We start from the raw sequence: 23,998 nt of genomic DNA, 5'->3' as shown, positions 1-23,998 counted from the left end.
TAACGCCAAAAGGAACTTAAAAAGCAATTTTAACATTAAATGTTTTCTAGCAATTTAATCTTTAACCGAAATTCTTTATCAACTCAGCCCCTGCTCAATGTCAAAATCATTATCAACTACTTTATAATGTCTGGATTATAAAATAAAATCTCAGACCAATCACATGGTTTAAATTATAAATTGAAGGATATCATTTAAAAACCTGTTAAATCAGGTCAAAAGTAATTACTACCTTTCAAAGACTTTTAAGAAATCATCATCTGCAGACATGTACTATTCATATTTACAGTGACTCAAAGCTACAGATCACAACCCGCTTACCTTGACAAAACTCATTCGAATGGTACACATTTTGGTGAGCTCATACACCGCCTCGAATCCATGATTGACAGACTGGGCCAGAAGCTGAGCAAACTCCTGATTGTTAAAAATTTTGAGGCTGCAGCTGCTGGGAATCTTGCAGACAGTGGTAGGATGGAAGCCGTGATGAAAGTTGCAGTTCCTACTCTGTACAAATATGCTGCTGTCACTGAGGCACTCGGCATACACCTCTCCACCGACATAGTACAGATGAACACCTTAAAAAGACAGGCATGACAGAAGTCAACTTAAGGAAGCAGTACAATGAAACCAAAGAGGCTGTAATAGGTGCAACCAAGAATAACCACTGAACATAACCAGTTTTCAGACAGATGCTACCACTAGGTGGCCTTATATCGCTGAAGATAATCAAGATGTTGATGCCTGCCTACATTTAAAAGGACTCAAATAACTAAGACTTCGGCCTCCGGTCGGCAGCACACTAGGTTACCAGTTCTCAGGGGTTTTTTCCCTTTTCCAACAATCATTTACTGTTTCTATGAGGGGAAACGATGGCAAAAAGATCTCCCTGAAAAACACCTTCTGATGAATCCTTTCAAAGGAATATTGGTGCTATCAACAATCGTAAATAGTTGTTTGGCAAAGAGCTTTGCACTCTTTTTGCTAATGCAAAGGTCAGCTGCAGCTGCATTAAAAAAAGAAAGCTCGGAGTTCCCATCGTGGCGCAGTGGTTAATGAATCCGACTAGGAACCATGAGGTTGCGGGTTCGGTCCCTGCCCTTGCTCAGTAGGTTGACGATCTGGCGTTGCCCTGAGCTGTGGTGCAGGTTGCAGACGTGGCTCGGATCATGCGTTGCTGTGGCTCTTGTGTAGGCTGGTGGCTACGGCTCCGATTAGACCCCTAGTCTGGGAATCTCCATATGCCGCGGGAGCAGCCCAAGAAATAGCAAAAAAAGCCAAAAAAAAAAAAAAAAGAAAGCTGTAAGTCACAGACACAATTTCAGATCATAGAAGAGGCTTTAAATGGCAGGTCTATTTTACTTTCCTTTAAAAAGATGTTTTTGACACTTAAATTACATATAAATAATACATGAACATAGCTTTAATATGTAAAAATTAAAATTATATAGCTAAAGCTGAAGTTGTTTCCAACTTTTCACTACTGCAAATAGTACTAAAAAGACCATCACTGTATGCACATACCTCTGCACACATGTGAGTCACAGACTAGCATCAGGCTCTGATATTAAAAACTATGCTTTGCTTATGAGCAAATAAAAATGACCTGTGGAAGAAAGGATCTAGAACTGTATACCAGGGAAAAAGGGAAAAATGATTCTAGAATTTATGAATTCGCCAAGCAGATTTACTGTATTAAGAAAAATCAATGCATAGAAGAAAGGCATTCTTTTTTTTTTTTTTTTTTTGTCTTTTGTCTTTTGTTGTTGTTGTTGTTGTTGTTGTTGTTGCTATTTCTTGGGCCGCTCCCGCGGCATATGGAGGTTCCCAGGCTAGGGGTTGAATCGGAGCTGTAGCCACCAGCCTACACCAGAGCCACAGCAACGCGGGATCCGAGCCGCGTCTGCAACCTACACCACAGCTCACGGCAACGCCGGGTCCTTAACCCACTGAGCAAGGGCAGGGACCGAACCCGCAACCTCATGGTTCCTAGTCGGATTCGTTAACCACTGCGCCACGACGGGAACTCGCCGAAAGGCATTCTTACCTAAAAAATAATGGCTAGGTGATAATTAAGTCAAAAAAGAATGGAAACTTTCTTTCCAACTTATTTTTGGACACATCATTTTTCTGAATTTCTATAAGAAATTACATCACAATTACAGTTATTTAACTTTTGCCCCTAATTTGGACTTAGACTTTCTCAAGCCAAAGAAACAAAAAGTAGTAAGTAGTAAAAACAAAAGACAGGCAAATGGCTCTATCTGGGATGGGTTCCTTGTGAAAAGTTCCTTGTTTGTTGTGGCAACTGTCTTGTAGCATGAATTATATAAAAAACCTTATTACTGAATTTAAAAGGTGGGAGCAGTGGCAATGAAGGCATTGAAGACTTAAGTCTTTCAAACTGGAGTTTCTACTAGAAACCCTGCTCCTCCAACATAGCAGAAATTCTTCTAAGTTGTATCAAGGACTATTCAGCTTTAGCTATATAATTTTAATTTTTAAATACTGAAGCTATATTCATACATTTATACATAATTTAATTGTCAGATATCATAATTTAAAATTTTTAATCTTTCACTGACATTCACATATTCAACAAATATTTTTTATGTATGTACTATGAATGGAAATAATAATTCTATGCTACTGAAGACAATGTTGTGAACACGGCAGATTTCTGTAAAGCTTATATTTCAGTTAAAAAGACAATCAAAAAATAAATATAGAAGTAGTATGATTTCAGATCCTAAGTGTTATGAACAAAAAAACAGCCAGGATAAAGAAAAGAAGTCTGATTGTGTCTTCACTTATTTTCAGCATCTGCAACTTGAGGGCAGGATGTTGTGCCTAAAATTTCTCCGTATGCCCCAGCACCTTACACTATGCAGAATACACAGCCAGCACAACAAATGACTCAATTCAACTGAATGCAGGGAAATGTCGAAATCACCTTTTCCAATATGTCGCCTAGTGTTTTCAATTGTCGAATTACGATTAACATTTGACAACAACCCCAAGCAGAATCTACTTTTGTTATTTGAAGGGTCTGTGAATCCATCTACTAACACACTAGTAGAAGATGCATGGAAAGCTTCCCCAACACGATTATTTAATTCATAGTAGACAATTGAACACCAATGTTTGGGCTCTTCATAGGCAACAGGCTGAACATCTGTGAACAAACCAGACAGAAAAAATGTTTAATGATTATGAGATCATTAACTCCAGTTTCTGTGTTTCTCTTTAATCCAACCCAAGTGCTATATGAAAAAGAAAGATTTGGGGCTACTTCACTTAAGTCTCACTGTCTTTCCTGGACCTCAGTCTATATCAAAACAAAACAAAACAAAAAAACATCAGAAATGCCCTGAATATAACATTTTCTTAAGTCATACATATACAAGGATGGGCAACATCACATTTTATACTGTTTTTCTAGCAGAATCTAATCTGGGTTTAAATTTGAGATGACAAACTTCTGTTTCAACAAACTGAAAGATCCAATTATACCAGTATCCGTTAAATTATTTTAAACAAAAATTTGAACTAAAAAACTAAGTAAGACCCTCAGCAAAATAGGAATAGAATGGAACTTCTTCAACTTGATATAAAAAAATGTATAACAAATTTATAAAAAATTTAGGGAGTGCCCATCGTGGCACAGTGGAAACAAATCTGACTAGGAACCATGAGGTTGAGGGTTCAATCCCTGGCCTCACTCTGTGGGTTAAGGATCTGGCGTTGTCGTGAGTTGTGGTGTAGGTCGCAGACTCGGTTCAGATCCTTTGTGGCTGTGGCTGTGATGTAGGCTGGCAGCTGTAGCTCTGATCTGACACCTAGCCTGGGAACCTCCATATGCCGTAGGTGTGGCCCTAAAAAGCAAAAAATAAAAAAATGTAAAAAAATAAAAAACTTACAGTTAACATCATACTTGATGGTGAAAAACTAGAAACTTTCCTGCTAAGATCAGTAACAAGGCAAGGATGTTCTCACCAGTCCTTTTTAATAATACACTGGAAGTCTTAGCTAATGCAATAAGATAAGAAAAGGAAATAAAACACACAGATTGAGAAGGAAGAAATAAACTGTCTTTGTTCACAAATGACATGACTGTCTCTGCAGAAAATCTGAAAGGACTTACAAAAAAACTCCTGGAACTGATAAGCTATTATAGCAAGGTTGTAGAAGGTAATAAGGTTAATATACAAAAGTCAGTCACTTTCCCATACCAGCAATGAACAAGAGGATTTTAAAATTAAAATCTCATTGCCATTTACATTGGCACTCAAAAAATGAAACACCTAGGTAAAAACCAAACCAAATAGGTATAAGATCTATATGAGGAAACTATAAAACTTTAAAGAAAGAAATCAAGGAAGAACTAAGTAAATGAAGCTATATGCCATGTTCATGTACAGGAAGCCCCTGTAGTCTCAAGATTTCAGTTCTTCCCAGCATGACCTACAGAGTCAAAATCCCAGCAAATCATCTTGTGGATATCAATAAACTGATCCTGAAGTTTATATGGGGAGGCAAAAGACCCAGAATAGCTAACACATTAAAGAACAAAACTGGAAGACTAACACTATCCAACTGGGGACTCGTTATCAAGCTACAGTAATCAAGCCAGTGTGGTTTGGCTAAAGAGCTGACGAAAAGATCAAAGGAACAGAAATAGAAGCACATAAATATAGTTAACTGATCTTTGACAAAGCATCTCCATTATTTTCAAAAAACAGAGAAAACACAGTCTTTCCAACAAATGGAATAAGAACAACTGACATTCACATGCCAAAAAAAAAAAAAATCTAGTATCATACACCCCTCATGAAAATTACCTCAAAATGGATCACAGACCTATGATACAAAACCATAAAACTCTAGAAGACAACACAGAAGAAAATCCAGATGGCCTTGAATATAGTGATGGCTTTAAGATAACACCAAGCACAATTCATGAAAGAAATAATTGATAAGCTAGCCCTCATTAAAATTAAAAACTTCTACTCTGCTAAAGAAACTGTCAAGAGAATAAGTCAAGCCACAGAATGGGAGAATATATTTGCAAAATCCTGATAAAGGACTGTTAGGCAGGAGTTCCCACTGTGGCTCAGGAGACCAGTATCCATGAGGATGCAGGTTCAATCCCAGCATGTTAAGAATCCAACGTTGCCATAATCTGTGGTATAGGTGACAGACAGGCTCAGATCTGGCATTGCCATGGCTGTGCATAGGTAGGCAGCTCCAACTCTGATTCCACCCCTACCCTGGGAACTTCCATATGCAATAGATGCAGCCCTAAAAAGAAAAAGAAAAACAACAACAAAAAAGGACTGTAACATAAATATACAAAGAACTCTTAAAACCTAATATCCCAATTAGAAAAACTGGTCAAAGGTGTGAGGAGACATATCACTGAAGAAGCTATAAACATGGCAAATAACCACATATAAAGATGCTCCACATCTTATGTCATCAGGGAAATGCAAATTAAAACAGCAAGGAGATACTACTACACACCCACTAAAATGACCAAAATCCAAAACACTGACAACACCAAATGCTGCTAAGCATGCAGAGCAATAGCAGCTCTCATTCACTGCTGGTAAGAATATAAAATAGTATAGCCACTTTAGGTCAATGTATAAATAAACTACAGTACACCAGATAGCAGAATGTTATTTAACACTAAAAAGAAATGAGTCGTCCAGCCATGAAAAGGTAATGGCAGAGGTGGGGGTAGGGAGACTTAGATGCATATCACTAAGTGAAGAAGCCAATCTGAAAAGGCTACATACTGTAAGACTGCAATTATATGACTTTCTAGAAAAGGCAAAACTATGGAGACAATAAAAAGGTCAGTGGTTGTCAGGGGTTGGGAGATGAACAGGCAGAACACAGAGGATTTTTAGGACAGTGAAACTATCCTTTATGATACTATGATGATGGCTACATGTCATTCATTTGTTACAAGCCAAAGAATGTATAACACCAAGAAGCCTAATGTAAACCATGGATTGGGGGTGATAATGCAGTGTCAATGTAGGTTCAACGATAATAATAAATGTACCACTCTGATGAGGACTCTGAGAAGTTAGGGAGGCTATACATGTGTGTGCGGAGGGGGCATATATTTCCACTCAAATTTGCTGTGAACCTAAGGCTGATCTAAAAAAATTAGTGTGAAGAAAGAAAGGAAGGAGGGGGAGAGAAAAAAATATAACTAAGTAACCATTTACACCTTTGGATAAAAGGTGGTATATACATTTTAAATGCTAAGTGCTAGAACAGCCCATTGAAATAGGTTAGTACATAATATAAAATACTGGCCAAATTCTTATTGGTAAAAATCAACAATTCATAATGGAAACAATGGATGAAGCGACACATGGAAGCTCTTCATGAAGAGCTAGCAGGGTATCTTCCCTGGAGTTGAAACAAGGTAGAGAAGTCATGGACCCTCTTTTTTTTGTTTGTTTGTTTTTTGTTTTTTGTTTTTTCTTCAAGAAAAGCAGAAACAAAAAACGTCCAAGAAAAACATAGGAGTTGTCACAATGCCTATGTAGGCACTGCAAAAGACTTAACTTTTAAAATTCAATTCTGATTATTCAATTGCAAAGAATTCAAATGAGGAGGAACAAAGAAAAACACACCAATGCAGACCTATAGTGAGAAGTACTAAGAGCTCAGATTTTAAAGAAGTTTATATAAAAGATAGAACAAAGAGGGGCGCATAACTAAAGACACACATATAGATGCATAGCAAGAAGTTATATAAAAAAAAGCTAAGCCAAAAAAAGACAATTTTAGTTTGAATAAAAAGAAGGAAAAGAGAAGTTTTGTCTCTGCTCAAAGCAAAGGACATATCGTTAACCAGTGAGTCAGGGTGTTACAGTTTAACTCTTTTCCTTTTGTTACTCTCTGTCAAAGAAAACAGACAAAAAACTCAGAACACCACTGAAATGAGAAGAAAATTTAGTGAAAAAAGACATCTACAAGGGTAAGAAGATTTGGGTGCCAGGTTCTTCTAAAGGGACTCTGTTTTGGCCAAGACAAATTATATTCCAAGGACTATCTAATATACAATACCACTGAAATTGCACTCTCTGATCACTGGACAATCAAGAGAAAGAGCAGGTAAATGATAGATGTGATAAATGTAGTTCATATTTTCAGAAGAAGGATGATAATACCATTTATTGGGTACTACCTCTGCTGTATGCCAAGATCATTACAAACTGTCTAATTCAATCAACATACTAACAATTCCTGTGTAGTATTATCTCTATTATACAAGTGGAAAAACTTCGGCTTGGATATTTTTTTAAAGCTACTCTAAGTTGCAAAGCAAATTAAGTAGAGATTTGGGAATTCAAATCCAGAAATTCATGTTCTGAGTTTGCTCTAAATGAAGATCGATTCTATGAATAGTAATCAAATTAGTATTGGAAAATTCCTAGATAAATTCTAGATTTTGAAAAAGCAAAAATATTACTCAAACATTAACAATATTAGTAGCGGGGCTTAAAATTTAACCACTTTTAGGAATGTGGAGCTCCTGGGCAAATAGAGTGGGACATCCAGTCATTCCATATTATCACAAACATACACAAAACACACAAAGACCTCATTCTTCTAAGAAATATATACAATGACAGCACCTTACATCCTCTAAACTTGTGACAAACTAAGAAGATTAAGGTCTCAAAGTGACTTTAAAACCACAAAGCAGGAAACCATAAAAAAAACAAAAAACAAAAAGACAACCTACAGAATGGGAGAAAATAGTTTCAAATGATGCAACTGACAAGGGCTTAATCTCAAAAATATACAAACAACTTATACAACTCAATAGCAAAAAACCCAACAACCCAATTGAAAATTGGGCAAAAGACCTGAACAGACATTTCTCCCAAGAAGATACATTAGATGGCCAACAGGCACAAGAAAAAAATAATCAACATCACTGATTATGAAAGAAATGCAAATCAAAACTACTATGAGGTACCACCTCACACCAGTCAGAATGGCCATCATTAATAAATCCACAAATAACAAATGCTGGAGAGGGTGTGGAGAAGAGGGAAGCCTCTACACTGTTGGTGGGAATGTAAACTGGTACAGCCACTATGGATAACAGTATGGTACCTCAGAAAACTAAATACAGAAATACCATTTGACCCAGCAATCCCAATCTTGCATATACTCGGACAAAACTTTCCTTGAAAAAGACACATGCACCCACATGTTCATTGCAGCACTATTCACAATAACCAAGACATGGAAACAACCTAAATGTCCATTGACAGATGAATGGATTAAGAAGATGTGGTATATATACACAATGGAATACTACTCAGCCATAAAAAAGAACAGAATCATGCCATTTGCAGCAACATGCATGGAACGAGAGGCTCTCTTATGGAGTGAAGTAAGTCAGAAAGAGAAAGACAAATACCATGTGATATCGCTAATATCTGGAATCTAATATATGGCACAAAGGAACCTTTCCACAGAAAAGAAACTCATGGACCTGGCGAACAGACTTGTGGTTGCTGGGGGTGGGGGGAGGAAGGGAGTGGGATTGAATGAGAATCTGGGGTTAAAAGATGCAAACAATTGTATTTGGAAAGGATAAACAATGAGATCCTCTCTATAGCACTGGGAACGATAGTCACTTACGATGGAGCATGATGGAAGATAATGTGAGAAAAAGAATGTATATATGTATGTGTGACTGGGTCACTTTACTGCACAGTAGAAAACTGACAAAATACTGTAAATCAACTATAATGGAAAAAAATAAAAATCATTTAAAAAATTTTTTTAAAAATTAAATAGTAAAGTGAGAAAGGCTACAGAAAAAAAAAAATAGCGAGACACCACTTCACATCCATTAGGATACTATTCTTTAAGGGGGGGGGGGGAAAGAAATAAAATAACAAGTGTTGGCAAAAATACGGAGAAATTGGAACCCTACTGCACTCCTGGTGAAAAAGTAATGGTGCAACCACCGTGGAAAACAGTTTGGTAGTTCCTCAAAATGCTAAACATAAAATCTAGAAATTCTATTTCCAGGCATGTAATACCAAATGAATTAAAAAACAGAGATTTGGAGTTCCCATCATGGTGCAGTGGAAACAAATCCGGCTAGGAATCATGAGGTTGCGGGTTTGATCCCTGGCCTCGCTCAGCAGGTCAAAGATTCAGCATTGCCATGAGCTATGGTGTAGGTAGAAGATGCGGCTCGGATCTGGCATTGCTGTGGCTGTGGCGTAGGCCGGCGGCTACAGCTCAATTAGACCCCTAGCCTGGGAACCTCCATATGCTATGGGTGCAGCCCTAAAAAGACAAAAAGACACACACAAACACACACACACAAAAACAGAGATTCAAACAGATACCTATACACTGATGTTCACAAGCAACACTGTTCAGGATTGTCAAAAGCTGTAAACAACCCAAATGTCCATTAAGCGATAAATGGATAAAGCAAATATGTTATATCCATACAACAGAGTATTTTCAGCCTTAAAAAGGAATGAAATTCTAATACATGCTATGACCTGGATAAATCCTGAAAACATTATGCTAAGTGAAATAAGCCAGACACCAAAGAACAAAAATAAGGTTCCACTTAGACACAGTAATTAGAATAGTCAAGCTCATAGAGATAGTAAGCAGAATGGTAGTTACCAAGGGGGTAAGGTGAGGGGGAATAGGAAGTTATTATTCAACAAGCAGAGTTCTGTTTGAGATGATGAAAAGTTCTGAAAACAGTGATGACTGCATGACACTGTGGATGTACTTAGTGCTACTGAATTGTACATTTGAACAACAGAGACCCCAAAACTAACAGAAGTGAAAGTAGAAATAAACGATTCAGTAGCAATAGCTGAGGACTTCAACCTCCCTCTCTCAATAACTGACAGAACTAAAAAGGAAATAAACAAGGATAAAGAAGAACTGAACAATACCACTGACCAACTTTTATCTAACTGAAATCCACAGACCCTATGACACCTTACAACATCAAAATACACAGTTTTTTCAAAGGCACATGGAATATTCTCTAAAAGACACTACATGTTTTGCCAGGTGTTAGCAAACCTTTTCTGCCCATGAGGTCTACCAACATATAAAAAGGATTATATAGCATAACCAAGTGGGATGCAAATACTTTAGGTTTTGCAGGCCACATACTATCTCTGTCATATATTCTTTAACAACCCTTTAATAAGCTCAAAACCATTCTTAGGTCACAGGCTATACAACACAGGCATAAAACAAGTTTCAAAATTTAAAAGAACCGAAATCATGCAAAATATGTTCACTGCTCATAACAGAATTAAGTTAGGAATCAATAACAGAAGGAAATTTAGGAAATCTTGAAATATCTGGATATTGATTAACATGCTACTAAATAATCCATGGGCCAAAGAAGAAGCCACAAGGGCAATTTAAAAATATTTTGAACTGGACAAAAATGAAAACAAATACATGAAAACTTATGTGATGCAATTAAAGGCTTGGTTAGAGGGAAATGAATAGTTTTGAACACCTATGCTAAAAAAGAAGCAACTGGAATTCCCTCTAAGACACAGCAGGTTAAGGATCCAGAATTGTCTCCGCAGCAGCTCAAGCTGCTGCTGAGGTGTGGGTTCAATCCCCAGCTTGGTGCAGAGGGTTAAGGATCTGGGGTTGCCACAACCATGGCTTGGATTCAATTGGTGGCATGGAAACTTCAGTATGTTGCAAGTGTGGCTAAATAAGGAAGTAAGTAAATAAATAAATAAATAAATAAATAAATAGAAGAATCAAACAGCTCGAATTAATAACTTAAGTGTCCAGGGAGTTCCTGTTGTAGCTCAGTGGGTTAAGAATCCAACCAGTATCCATGAGGATGTGGGTTTGATAGCTGGCCTCAATCAGTAGGTTGAGGATCCGTTGTTGCCATGAGCTGTGGGGTAAGTCATAGACAAAGCTTGGATCCCATGTTGCTGTGGCTGTGGTGTAGGCTGGCAGCTGCAGTTCCAATTCAACCCCTACCCTGGGAAGAAAAGCAAACCGAACCCAAGCAAGAAGAATAAAGGAGATAAAGATTAAAATAGACTTCAATGAAAAAGAGAAAAGCTGTTTCTTTCAAAAGATCAACAAAATTGATAACGTCTTATAGAAACCAAGCGAGAAAAAAAGAATAATAAAAAAAAGAATAATAGCAAAGGAAACCAAAAAGAAAAAAAAAAGACAACTTACAGAATGGGAGAAAATAGTTTCAAATGATGCAACCGACAAGGGCTTAATCTCTAGGATATATAAACAACTTATACAACCCAACAGCAAAAAAGCCAATAAAGCAATGGAAAAATGGGCAAAAGACCTGAATAGACTGTTCTCCAAAGAAGATATACAGATGGCCAGCAAACACATGAAAAAATGCTCAACATCGCTGATTATAAGAGAAATGCAAATCAAAACTACCATGAGATACCACCTCACACCAGTCAGAATGGCCATCATTAATAAATCCACAAATAACAACTGCTGGAGGGGGTGTGGAGAAAAGGGAACCCTCCTGCACTGCTGGTGGGAATGTAAACTGGTACAGCCACTATGGAGAACAGTTTGGAGATACCTTAGAAATCTATACATAGAACTTCCATATGGGCATATATCCGGACAAAACTCTACTTAAAAGAGACACATGCACCCGCAATATTCACTGCAGCACTATTCACAATAGCCAGGACGTGGAAACAACCCAAATGTCCATCAACAGATGATTGGATTTGGAAGATGTGGTATATATACACAATGGAATACTACTCAGCCATAAAAAAGAATGACATAATGCCATTTGCAGCAACATGGATGGAACTAGAGAATCTCATACTGAGCGAAATGAGCCAGAAAGACAAAGACAAATACCATATGATATCACTTATAACTGGAATCTAATACCCAGCACAAATGAACATCTCCACAGAAAAGAAAATCATAGACTTGGAGAAAAGACTTGTGGCTGCCTGATGGGAGGGGGAGGGAGTGGGAGGGATCGGGAGCTTGGGCTTATCAGACACAACTTAGAATAGATTTACAAGGAGATCCTGCTGAACAGCATTGAGAACTCTGTCCAGACACTCATGCTGCAATAGAACAAAGGGTGGGGAAAAAAATGTAATTGTAATGTATACATGTAAGGATAACTTGATCCCCTTGCTGTACAGTGGGAAAATAAAAAAAAATAAAAAATAAAAATAAATAAATAAGTAAATAAATAAATAAATAAATTCAGGAGAAAAAAAAAAAAAAAAAAAGAATAATAAATGAACTACCCAAATTAGGAATCGGTACCTACTCCTACAGTAGAAAGATTTAAAAAAAACAAACAATCCCTTTATATTAACAAATTAGACAATTTAAATGAGATGGACAACCCCCTAGAAAGATATAAATTACCAAAACTAACTCAAGAAAAAACAAACTCTGAATAGACCAATATAACAACTAAAGAAACTTGAATTGATAATTTAAAATCCTCCCACAAATAAAAATCCAGGCCCAAATGATTTCACTGATAAATTCTATCACATATTTAAAAAGGAAATAACACTGACACCTCACAATCTCTTCCAAAAATAGGAGGGAACTATTCCCAACTCATTCCATGAGGTTATAATTACCCGAGAGCAATACCAACAAGGGACGGCACAAAAAAAATTACAGATCATTGTTCCTCAAAAATATATAAGCAAAAATACTCAACAAAATATATTCAACTAAACCTAACCTAGCAATCTATAAAAAAGGATTAGGAGTTCCCGTCATGGTGCAGTGGTTAAAGAATCCGACTAGGAACCATGAGGTTGCGGGTTCGGTCCCTGCCCTTACTCAGTGGGTTAACGATCCGGCGTTGCCGTGAGCTGTGGTGTAGGTTGCAGACGCGGCTCGGATCCCGCGTGGCTGTGGCTCTGGCGTAGGCCAGTGGCTACAGCTCCGATTGGACCCCTAGACTGGGAACCTTCATATGCCGTGAGAGCGGCCCTATAAAAAGACAAAAAAAAAAGGATTATACACCATGACCCCATGGGATTTCTTTTTTTGCCACGCTTGCAACATATAGAAATTCCCAGGCTGGGGACTGAATCCAAGCCATAGTTGTGGCAAAAAAAAAAAAAAAAAAAAAAGTAATCCAGTCTTTTACCACTAATTATGATGACAGCTGTTGGTTTTCCACATACGCCCCTTAATAAGAAGAAGAAAAAGAAGTTAAAGACATCCAGGTTGGAGAGGTAAAAATAATACTGTTCTTTATTCATCGATGACATGCTTCTGTATTCAGAAGACCCTAAGGAATCCATATTTGCACACACACAAAAAAACCTACTATTAGAACCAACAAATGACTTCGTGAAGGTTGCAGGTTATAAGATTAATATACAAAAATCAATTGTATTTTTAATTAAAAATGTTTCATCTTTCTTCAGTTTTATTGATATAGGTGACATACAGAACTGTGTAAGTTTAAAGTGTAGAGCATAATGATTGATTTTACACACATCATGAAACATTTACCACAATTAAGTTTAATGAACATCCATCATCTCATACAGACACAAAATTAGAGAAACAGAAAAAATTTTTTTCCTTGTGATGAGAAAACCCTTCGGATTTACTCTCTTAACAACTTCATACATAACATACAGCAGTGTTATAACATACAGCAGTGTTAATTACAGTTATCATGTTGTATGTTATATCCCTAGTACTGGAAATCTGTGTCTTAGGGCTGTCTTCATTCAATCAATTGTATTTCTATCTACTAATGAAGAATAAAAGCATGAAATAAAAAAAAATTCCACTCATTTGGCAATAAATTTAAAAAGAACAAAAGTAAAAGACTTACACACTGAAACTGAAGATCTAAAAGAAATGGAGAGGGAGTTCCCATCGTGGCTCAGCCGAAATGAACCCGACTAGAAACCATGAGGATACAGGTTCGACCCCTGGCCTTGCTCAGTGGTTAAGGATCCTGTGTTGCCATGAGCAGCAGTGTAGATCACAGAAGAGGCTTGGATCTGGCATTGCCGTGGCTGTGGCGCAGGCTGGCAGCTATAGCTCCAATTTGACCCTCAGGAAACTTCCATGTGCCACACCTGAGCCCCTAAAAAGAATAAAATAAATGGAGAGACATTCCATGCCTGCGTACTAGAAGATGATGGCAAATCTCCCCCAAGCCGACTTAAAGCCTCAAGAGGGCGGGGAGGGAGGGGAGACTGGGAGTTTGGGGTTGGTAGATGCAAACTATTACATTTGGAGTGGATAGGCAATGAGGTCCTGCTGTGTGGCACAGGAAACAAGTGAAGGAACTAGTGACAGAAATCCAGTCACTAGTGATGGAACATGAGAGAAGATAATGTAAGAAAAATTATGTATGTATATGCATAACTAGGTCACTGTGCTGTACAGCAGAAAATGAGAGAACATTATAAATCAACTATAATTAAAAAAAAAGAAACCATGGCAAAAAAAAAAAAGATTCAATGTGACCTCTATCAAAATCCAAGGAGGGGTTTTTTTGGGGGGGAACAGACAAACTGATACTAAAATGATATGGAAATACAAAGAATGCAGAATTACCAATTTTCAAAAAGTACAAAGTTGGAGGACTAACATCTGTCATTTTCAAAGCTCCCTATAAAATTTTAGTAATCAAAACTATGAGGCAAGACAAAAAAAGGGGGAGTTCCTGTTGTGGCTCAGTGGTAACGAATCTGACTAATAGCCATGAGGACACAGGTTCAATCCCTGGCCTCACTTAGTGGGTTAAGGATCCAGTGTTGCCAGGAACTGTGGTGTAGCCTGGCAGCTACAGCTGTGGTTTGACCCCTAGCCTGGAAACTTCCACATGCTGCAGGTGCGACCCTAAAAAAAAAAAAAAAAAAAAAAAAAAAAAAACCAAAACCAAAAACAAAAATGTGAGGCATAGCTACATGGGCCAATGAATAAAACTGAGAGTCCCCCAAAAAACTCTCCCATTTATAGTAAATTGATTTTTCACAGAGATGCCAAGGCAATTTAATGGAGAAATGGTACTCTTTCAACAGCTAAGTTGATAGAACCAGCTGGATAAAGACTTGCACAAAGATGAGTTTAGACCTTTACTATACAAAAAGCTTAACTCAAAATGAATCTTAGACTTATGAATAAGAGCTAAAGACCTAGGAGAAAACACAGGAGAATAATTTTTATGACCCTGGGGTAGAGGAAGATTTCTTAGATGCAACACCAAAGCATGATCCAAAAAAGAAAAGAAAAAAAAAAAAACTGTTAAACTGAACTTCATCCAAATTAAAACGTTTGTGTTTCAAAAGACACCATTAAGAAAATGAAAATACACAGACTGAAAGAAAAAATTTGCAAATCATATTGTGATAAAGGACTGCTATCCAACATACATAAAGAACTCTTACACCTCAATAAGAAAAACACCCAATTTAAAAACTAAGCAAAAGATCATTAAATAAAAATTTCACCAAAAAGATACATGGATGGCTAATAAGTACCAAAAAAAATGTTCAAAATCATTACTCATTAGGGAAAACGCAAATTAAAACAAATGAGATATCACTTCACACCCACTAGGATAAACGCATCAAAAGATAAACAGTGTTAGGAGGATGTAAAGAAACTGGAATTCTCATATGGTAGTGGTAAGAATGCAAAATGGTACTGCCACTTTATGGTGATATGGCAGTCTTTCTTAGTATTTAAATTTTCCCTGTGACTCAGAAAAATAAAAACAAGGTCTACACAAAGACTTATCTGCAAATGTTTATAGGACGAAATCTAGAAAAAATGCAAATGTCCATCAACTGACAAATGGGTAAACGAAATGTGGTCCAATGAAATACGGTTCCGAAACAAAAAAGGATGAACTACTGACAGATACTGCAACATGGAGGAATCTTAAAGACACTATGCTAAGTGAAAGAAGCCAGGTGCAAAAAGACTACACATTGTTCAGAAAAGGCAAATCTACAGGAAGAGAAAACAGACTAGGTTTCTGGATCTGAGGGGTAGGAGGAGAAAGACAACAAGCAGGCACAAGGGCTACTCCTAAAGGATTGTGGAAATGTTCTCAAACTAGATCATGGCAATGGTGTAAAACTTCACACATTTACTAAGAATCACCACATCATACACTTAAAATGATAAATTTCATGGTATATAAATTCTACCACAATAAAGCTGGTTTTTAAAAGTGGTTGAGAAGTTAAAAAAACAACAACAAAGTGAGTATTGTATTTCTCTTACCTCTGCTAGATATGCTGGGCATAATCTGAGGAATCATATTATTGCTTGTATCCATGGGCTGGGAATTGTCTTGACCCATCTGATCATCTGGTGGCATATAGGCAGGAGGAGGAGTATCAGCTATGAGGAAGAAAACGAGACAAGTTCCAAAAGAACAGTTAAAATACTCATCCTGCTCAGAGTTAATCTAAAAGCATCAGAAAATTCTTAAGATTACCAACAGGATTCATTACTGAACACCACAGACACATAAAAATGTAGGATGTTATCTCATGGCAAGGGAAAAGAAGAAACATACCCATTAGCTACCAAAAACCTACTGCAAGTCCACATGTATTTGGTCCAACCCAGGACAGCAAGGTGACTGTTAAAATTCACTAAAACAGAACGCAAGGTCAAGAATTTTGCCTTTATTTGCTTAGAATCATATGCTCAGAGAAACTGCAACTACCGGAAATCCATCTGAAAGCCACATATTATCCTCATTTAGATACCTACAGATACATTTTTAAATTATCAAGATCATGACATACTGTCCATTGTTACTTAAACCTGGAAAATAAAACTATGCTCTTTCAAAATTTACCAGCAACACGAACAGCAGCTAATTCTTTTGCAACATTCTAAACTGGTTGTATTGTCCTATTAAATGGCTAAGTAACTCTCTTAGGAAATTGAATGTTAACTAGAAAATCTTCTGAGTTCCAACATTTGTGGCTGAAAATCTTTACAAGAGCTACAGCTATACTCCTTTGTCTCAGTTAACTATAAATACTGACTATAACTTGTCTTTTCACCTTGGGTTTGTACAAGATGTTTTCTGAGACAAAGCACAGCACTGAATCTAGAACAAAGTATGAAAACTGGTTTTTAGAGCAAGTTAAACAGTTGAAACAACTCCTCTTCAAAAAAGCAAAAATAAAACTTCAATCAATATTTCACTGCATTAGAGAAACCACAAAGTATATATTTACATATGACTCTGCCTACAATAGTAGCCATTCCAATATTTCTTGAGAGACCTAAGGATGTATCCACACAGGCATGCCACTGACAAAAACTTACCAACTTTAAAAATCTACTTGTGATCTTTCTTTAGGCATATCAGTTCGTCAGTTATCTAATTAAATATAACTGGGAGTTTATTTTAACCTAACGACATTTAAAATGATTTAACAAGCAATGCAGCAAAGATAAAAGAGCATAGACTTTAGAATCAGAGAAACCTGAGCCTGAACCCCCACATATTAATTGTGTGGCCTAAAGCAAGGTACTCAAACTCTTGGGGGTAATACCAGTTTCATTTTCTATCTGTAAAATAAAAATATCTATCTCACATGGTTGTTTTCACGATTAAATTTAATGCAGTACTTTTTTTATCTTGAACTTTTTAAAAATAATTTTTATTTTTTTCCATTATAGTTGGTTTACAGTGTTCTGTCAGTTTGCTACTGTACAGTAAAGTGACCCAGTCACACATACATATATACATTCTTTTCCTCACATTATCCTCCATCATGCTCCATCATAAGTGACTAGATACAATTTCCAGCGCTATGCAGCAGGATCTCATTGCTTATCCATTCCAAATACAGTAGTTTGCATCTTTTAACCCAGATTCCCTTCAATCCCATTCCCTCCCCCTCCTCCCTGGCAACCACAAGGCTATTTTCCAAGTCCATGAGTTTCTTTTCTGTGGAAGGGTTCCTTTGTGCCATATATTAGATTCCAGATATTAGCAATATCACATGGTATTTCTTTCTGACTGACTTCACTCCGTATGAGAGCCTCTCGTTCTATGCATGTTGCTGCAAATGGCATGATTCTGTTCTTTTTTATGGCTGAGTAGTATTCCATTGTGTATATATAGCACATCTTCTTAATCTATTCATCCCTCGATGCAGAATCTTTTCATTGCAGTATCAGTTATATAAAATGCACTTAATAAATGGTACATGGTATTATAAGTTATGTGAAAACAGATATGTTAAATACAGCTAATTCCTTTGCTGTTGTTGTTGTTTTGGTCAAATTTAATTTTAATGCCTCAATATATGCATGGATTTAGTCATCTAAATGGTCCAATAAATGGTCAAGTGATACCAAAACTACTTTGTTTCCAGTTCATCTACTTTACTCCATATTCATCAAACAGATAGTTTTCTGTCTTAATGTTTTTGATAAGCTTTTACTACACTCTGCCTTTAAAGTTACCTAAGATTCCTCTCTGTGAAACTGCTCAAGTTAAATAACACAATTTGGCTTCAATCTCTCAAGTTGTAACTTGATGTAGGGGTATATCTATAGTTAGCAGTAAATGTATTTATGTGTTGCCATAATCTTATCCACTCATTTAGCAAATATTTATTGAGGATCTTCTGTGTACCAGACACTGATATAGGTATGGGGATGTGCCAATAAAAAAAGATGCTATAAAAATCTGTTTGCATGGAGTTTATCGTCAAGATAGAGAGGTAAAAGACACACCAAGTAAATAAAGACAATATTCACTATTTGGATTGTAATAAATGCTATAGAGAAAAACCAAACAATGAGAAAAGGTGGGTTGGGAGGAGGGAGTACAATTATTTTACTTTCTTGTCATTTTTAATGACACCCCAAACACCCCAAAAGTGTTTGCTTTTTTAAAAAATTCAATTTACTTAAACAAAAAAATAAAAATAGTCCACCCATTTCCCCCACTCCCACCTCTGCCAACCACCAATCTGTCCTCTGTATCTACAAGCTTATTTATTTGTTTATTTATTTTAGATTACGTATATGAGAGAGATCATATGGTATTTGTCTTGCTTGGTTTTATTTCACACAGCATAATGCCCTCAAGGTCTATCCATGTTGTCGCAAATGGCAAGATTTCATTCTTTCTTATGGGTGGATAATATTCCTGTGTGTGTGCACCTATCTTCTTTATCCATTCATCTACTGAGGGGCACTTAGGTTGCTTCCAAATTATAGCTACTGTAAATAAGAATGCAGTGAATATGAGGGTGCAGATACCCTTTCGGGTTAGTGTTTTTGTTTTCTTTGGATAAATATCCAGCAATAGACTTGCAGCACATGGTTGTTCTATTTTCTTTTTCTTTTTTGGTCTTTTGTCTTTTTAGGGCCACACCGGCGGCATATGGAAGTTCCCAGGCTAGGGGTTTAAATGGAGCTGTTGCTGCTGGCCTACACCAAAGCCACAGCAATGCCAGATCTGAGCTGTGTCTGCGACCTACACCACAGCTCATGGCAACACTGGATCCTTAATCCACTGAGCAAGGCAAGGGATCGAATCTGCAACCTCATGGTTCCGGGTTGGATTCATTTCCGCTGCGCCACGACGGGAACTCCTATTTTCAATTTTTTGAGGAAACTTCAAAAGTGGCTGTAACAAATCTCCATCCCCATCAATAATGCCTAAGAGTTCTTTTTTCTATACCCTTCTCAATACTTGTTATCTCCATCTTTTTAATGACAGCCATTCTAAGAGGTGCAAAGTGGTATCTCACTGTGGTTTTGTCCTGCATGTCCTTGATAAATGATGTACAGCATCTTTTCATGTACCTGTTGGCTAATTTTATGTCTTCTTTGGAAAAGAGTCTATTCAGATATTCCACCCATTTTTAAATAGAACTGTTTTCTTTCTATGCCACTGAGTTGTATGAGTTCATCATCTATTTTGCATATTAGCCCCTTATCAGACACATCATTCACAAATTTTCTTTTCCATTCAGCAGACTGCTTTTTCATTTTGTTGACGATTTACCTTGGTAGCAAAAACTTTTTCTTTTTGGCCGCACCCGCAGCATGTGGAAGTTCCTGGGCCAGGGATCAAACCTACACCAACAGCAGTGACCTGAGCAACAGCAGTGACACCACCAGATCCTTAATCCACAGTGCCACAAGAAAACTCCCAAAACTTTTTAGTTTGATGTAGTCTCAGCTGTGTATTTTTGCTCTTGTTGCTTTTGCTTTTAGTGTCAGATTCAAAAAATCACCAAGACTCATGTTAAGGAGTTTACCACCTACGTTTTCGTCTAGGAGTTTTACGATTTCAAGTCTTACATTCGATCATTAATGCATTTTGAGTTAATTTCTGAGTATGGTGTGAGAGAGAGATCGATCTCTGGCCTGGGAAGCTCCACATGCCACAAGTGTGGCCAAAACAATCTCATCCTTTTGCATGTAGCTGTCCAGTTTTCCCAACACTATTTGTTGAAGAGACTATCATTTCCTCAATGTGCATTCTTGGCTCCTTTGCTGTAAATCAACTGGCCATTCTTGCATGAGTTTATTTTTGGACTCTCTTTTCTGCTCCATTGACCTACGTATCTTGTTTTTATGTCAACGTTATACTCTTTTGATTACTATAGCTTTGTAAATACAGTTTGAAATCAGGGAGTATGATGCCTTCAGTTTCATCCTTCTTTCTCAAAACTTGGGCTATTCAGGATCTTTCATGGTTCCATGCAAATTTTAGGACTGTTTGTTATATTTTGTGAAAAACTATGTCTATGTACATTTTTTTAAACATATGGTACTTGACAAAATAAATAAATCCAAAACTATTCCGGAAATCAAAAAATTACCAAAGAATAAATAGTCTAATAAAACAGTTAACTATTGGCATAGTAACGGTTCACCCAGAGGATAAGCTGTAAAAGAACAATTCTCAGGAAATTTTTTTTTTTTTTTTTTTTTTTTTGGTATCAATAAAATAAATTCTTACCTGGGAGCTGAAATGGACTTCCTGGTCCAGAACTTGCTGGGGAGTTGGGATACGTGCTGCTAGCAGGAGAAGGAGGGTAGGGACTATTCGGAGATAAGGGAAAAGGAGTGTTGTTGGGCTGATGGAAAGAATCTGGAAACGTTGCATTTTGTGGCATGTGTGGTTCATTGTGGCTTAAGTTTCTAAACTGAACCAGAAGGCTGTGTTGTGGATTGAATTCATTATGACGAGGCACTAATACTGGAGGTAAGACTGAAAGACAAAAATCAAAAGTCATTTGTCGGCAATGACTAACAAACATCTCATACACCTGAAGGGAAAGATAGAAAGGATTCAGGGAAGATTATAAACCTATTAAAACAATTTACTTTTAGGAAGGGCTGTTCTGTAGAACACTGAATCTGTATTTACATAATAACTAAAACAGCCTATACGAAATACTCTGAAAGACACAGCACCCAGAGCAGAAAAGACACCACTCCTGGAGTTCTATAGCAGATCAAGCACATTTAAAAACAACCATAATTACAATATAGGGAAAATAGACAATATTTATAAAAACCATAAATAGGTTCAATCTCTGGCCTGGGAACCTCCACATGCCACAAGTGTGGCCAAAACAAAACTATAAATAGAGTATAACTTTTAAGAATTTTAAATTCCCATGTTGTACACCTGAAACATATAATATTGAACATCAACTATACCTTAAAAAAAAAAGATTAATTATGTCATTATCTCTTTAGATGTTGTTGCTGGTGATCTTGCTTTTTATCTACATGCAACAGGGAATATATTCCAAACTACATGTACAAAAGTATCATCCATCCTTTAGCTTCAAACAGGGCAGCTATTTTCATGACATTACGGTTTCTTTACATATTTGCTCTTTACCATTCAAGGCTGTGCAAGCTTTGAACGAAGTAAGATGTTCATATGATTTGAAATAAAATAGTGGATTTTTTAATTAATTTATTTATTTTTGCTTTTTAGGGCTGCACCTGTGGCATATGGAGTTTCCCAGGCTAGGGGTCAAATGGGAGCTGTAGCTGCCAGCCTACACCACAGCCACAGCCACAGCCACACGGGATTGGAGCTGCATCTGCGACCTACACCACAGCTCACGACAATGCCAAATTCTTAACCCACTGAAGAGAGGCCAGGGATCGAACCAGCAACCTCATGGTTCCTAGTCAGATTCGTTTCCACTTCGCATGCCAAATTCTTAACCAGGGATCGAACCAGCAACCTCATGCTTCCTAGTCAGATTCGTTTCCACTTCGCCACAACAGGAACTCCAAAATAGTGGATTTTTTTAGTTAAAGAAAATAGATAAATCGAGAAATCAAACAAAATACTGTGAAAAAGACAGCATCTGACTGGGCATCAAAGACCCGGGAGGGTTTCACGCAGAGGTGCTGGGGTGCTGGGGTGGAGAGAATGAAGGAAGGAGATAACAAGGACGTCAGGGGGCCTAAGCTCTGAATAGAAGGGTGTACGTCGGGGGCGCGGGGGGGCGGGATATATAAAACAAGAGTAGAGGTGAGGTCAGCTATGCACATGCCCTGAAAACCTCTGTGTTTCCAACTTTGAACATTTCATTGTTGTTTGCAAACTCCTGCATTTTTACCTTCTTCAGTAACATTTTCCCTAATGAAAACAGCAACATTTCCTAGGTAGACGTTTTCCATTCAAAATATTTTTATAAAAACACAACCGTAATGAAAACATATAAAGAAAGCCTAAACATTTTCAGAAGATACTTTTTATTTTTTTTTAAAGAACATACTTTTTAAAAGATTCACTTTGAATAAATGTTTGAATAACATTCATTTTCTGTAAGGACTCGAGTGATCAGGAGTTCCCACTGTGGCCCAGGTAGTTAAATACCCAACTAGTTAGAATCCATGAGGATGCGGGTTTGATCCCTGGCCTTGCTCAGTGGGTTAAGGATCCAGCATTGCTGCAAGTTGTGGCTTGGATCTGGCATTGCTGTGGCTGTAGTGTAGGACGGCAACTGCAGCTCCAATTCAGCCCCTAGCTGGGAACTGCCATAAGCCACGGGTGTAGCCCTAAAAAGACAGATAGACAGACACTCAGACAGGAAGAAAGAATAAAGACTCAAGCCATCAATCACACACCTTTCCCTATAGGAAACTGAAACAAAATAGCTTTCTCTCACCTCTTTCTGTACCAATTCATTTCTTGCACAACGTTCCTGGATCTGACAGCGTACTTTCATGTCTGAAAATGTCACTTTGACTCTGACACTAGTCAGCGTCAACAAAATCAACCTGTGTTTAAGTTAATGACGAATACTTCTGCTCCCTGAAGTAGGGATGAACCTGAGAATCAGGCTCTGTGAGTGAGTATTTGCACTGTTTTTGTCTCTTTTCATTTTACAGAACTAGTGCTGAAATTATGCAGTTAACATCTGATTACAAAACTGCTTTGTTCTACTGTGTAGTACTAACTGCTGACCCCTTAGAGAACGATGGGACAGCTGCCACTGGATAGTACATCATGAGACAGTAAGAATTTCTATGTTTAGCCGGCTAGCAATCTGAAAGCCTTAGTGAAATAACTACTCAGGAATTCAATCTGGTAGGGATTTTACTCTGTATGAGGCAAAACTAAAATCACTGATTTCTCTCTTACTTGTATATTATTTATATACATCATTTAAAAAGATTATTTTCATTCAAAAATAAGTAATTTTAAAAGATAGACACTATAAGAGGTTATAAATGAAAAGAATAATCTGTAAGCCTCCTCCCTCCCATACTGCTTCCACAGACAACAAATTTAAACTTACTCATTTCTTCTAATATTCACTTTGTGTACAACTACATAGTAACTTTATATTGCTGTTACTGGTTTCTCAAGACATTATTTGTAGACTTGCTGTTACGACGAATAAAGTATTTTATTAAATCATTCTATCCC

General features: G+C 37.2%; 1 protein-coding gene across 5 annotated transcripts in view; it reads right to left on the bottom strand.

The window, feature by feature from the left end:
- SMAD5 (SMAD family member 5) overlaps window positions 1-23,998 on the bottom strand; it is a 55,264-nt gene that overhangs the window by 6,329 nt on the left and 24,937 nt on the right. For all 5 annotated transcript variants that reach the window (XM_085014636.1, XM_021084785.2, XM_021084786.2 and 2 more), the window contains exons 3-6: window positions 21,053-21,304; window positions 16,321-16,440; window positions 2,954-3,175; window positions 322-578 (exon numbers count right to left, since the gene is read on the bottom strand). In XM_085014636.1, coding sequence (XP_084870762.1) covers window positions 322-578; window positions 2,954-3,175; window positions 16,321-16,440; window positions 21,053-21,304 — 851 coding nt within the window. The remainder of the gene's footprint in view (window positions 1-321; window positions 579-2,953; window positions 3,176-16,320; window positions 16,441-21,052; window positions 21,305-23,998) is intronic.

Source organism: Sus scrofa, chromosome 2 (assembly GCF_054392235.1).
Source record: "Sus scrofa isolate SSC_HxYL_T2T_F1_AM1 chromosome 2, Sscrofa_HxYL_maternal_Yorkshire_Landrace_v2.0, whole genome shotgun sequence".
Classification (NCBI taxonomy): Eukaryota; Metazoa; Chordata; class Mammalia; order Artiodactyla; family Suidae; genus Sus; species Sus scrofa.
The sequence above is the reverse complement of the archived record's forward strand: the minus strand, read 5'-3'. Positions and strand labels throughout refer to the sequence as shown.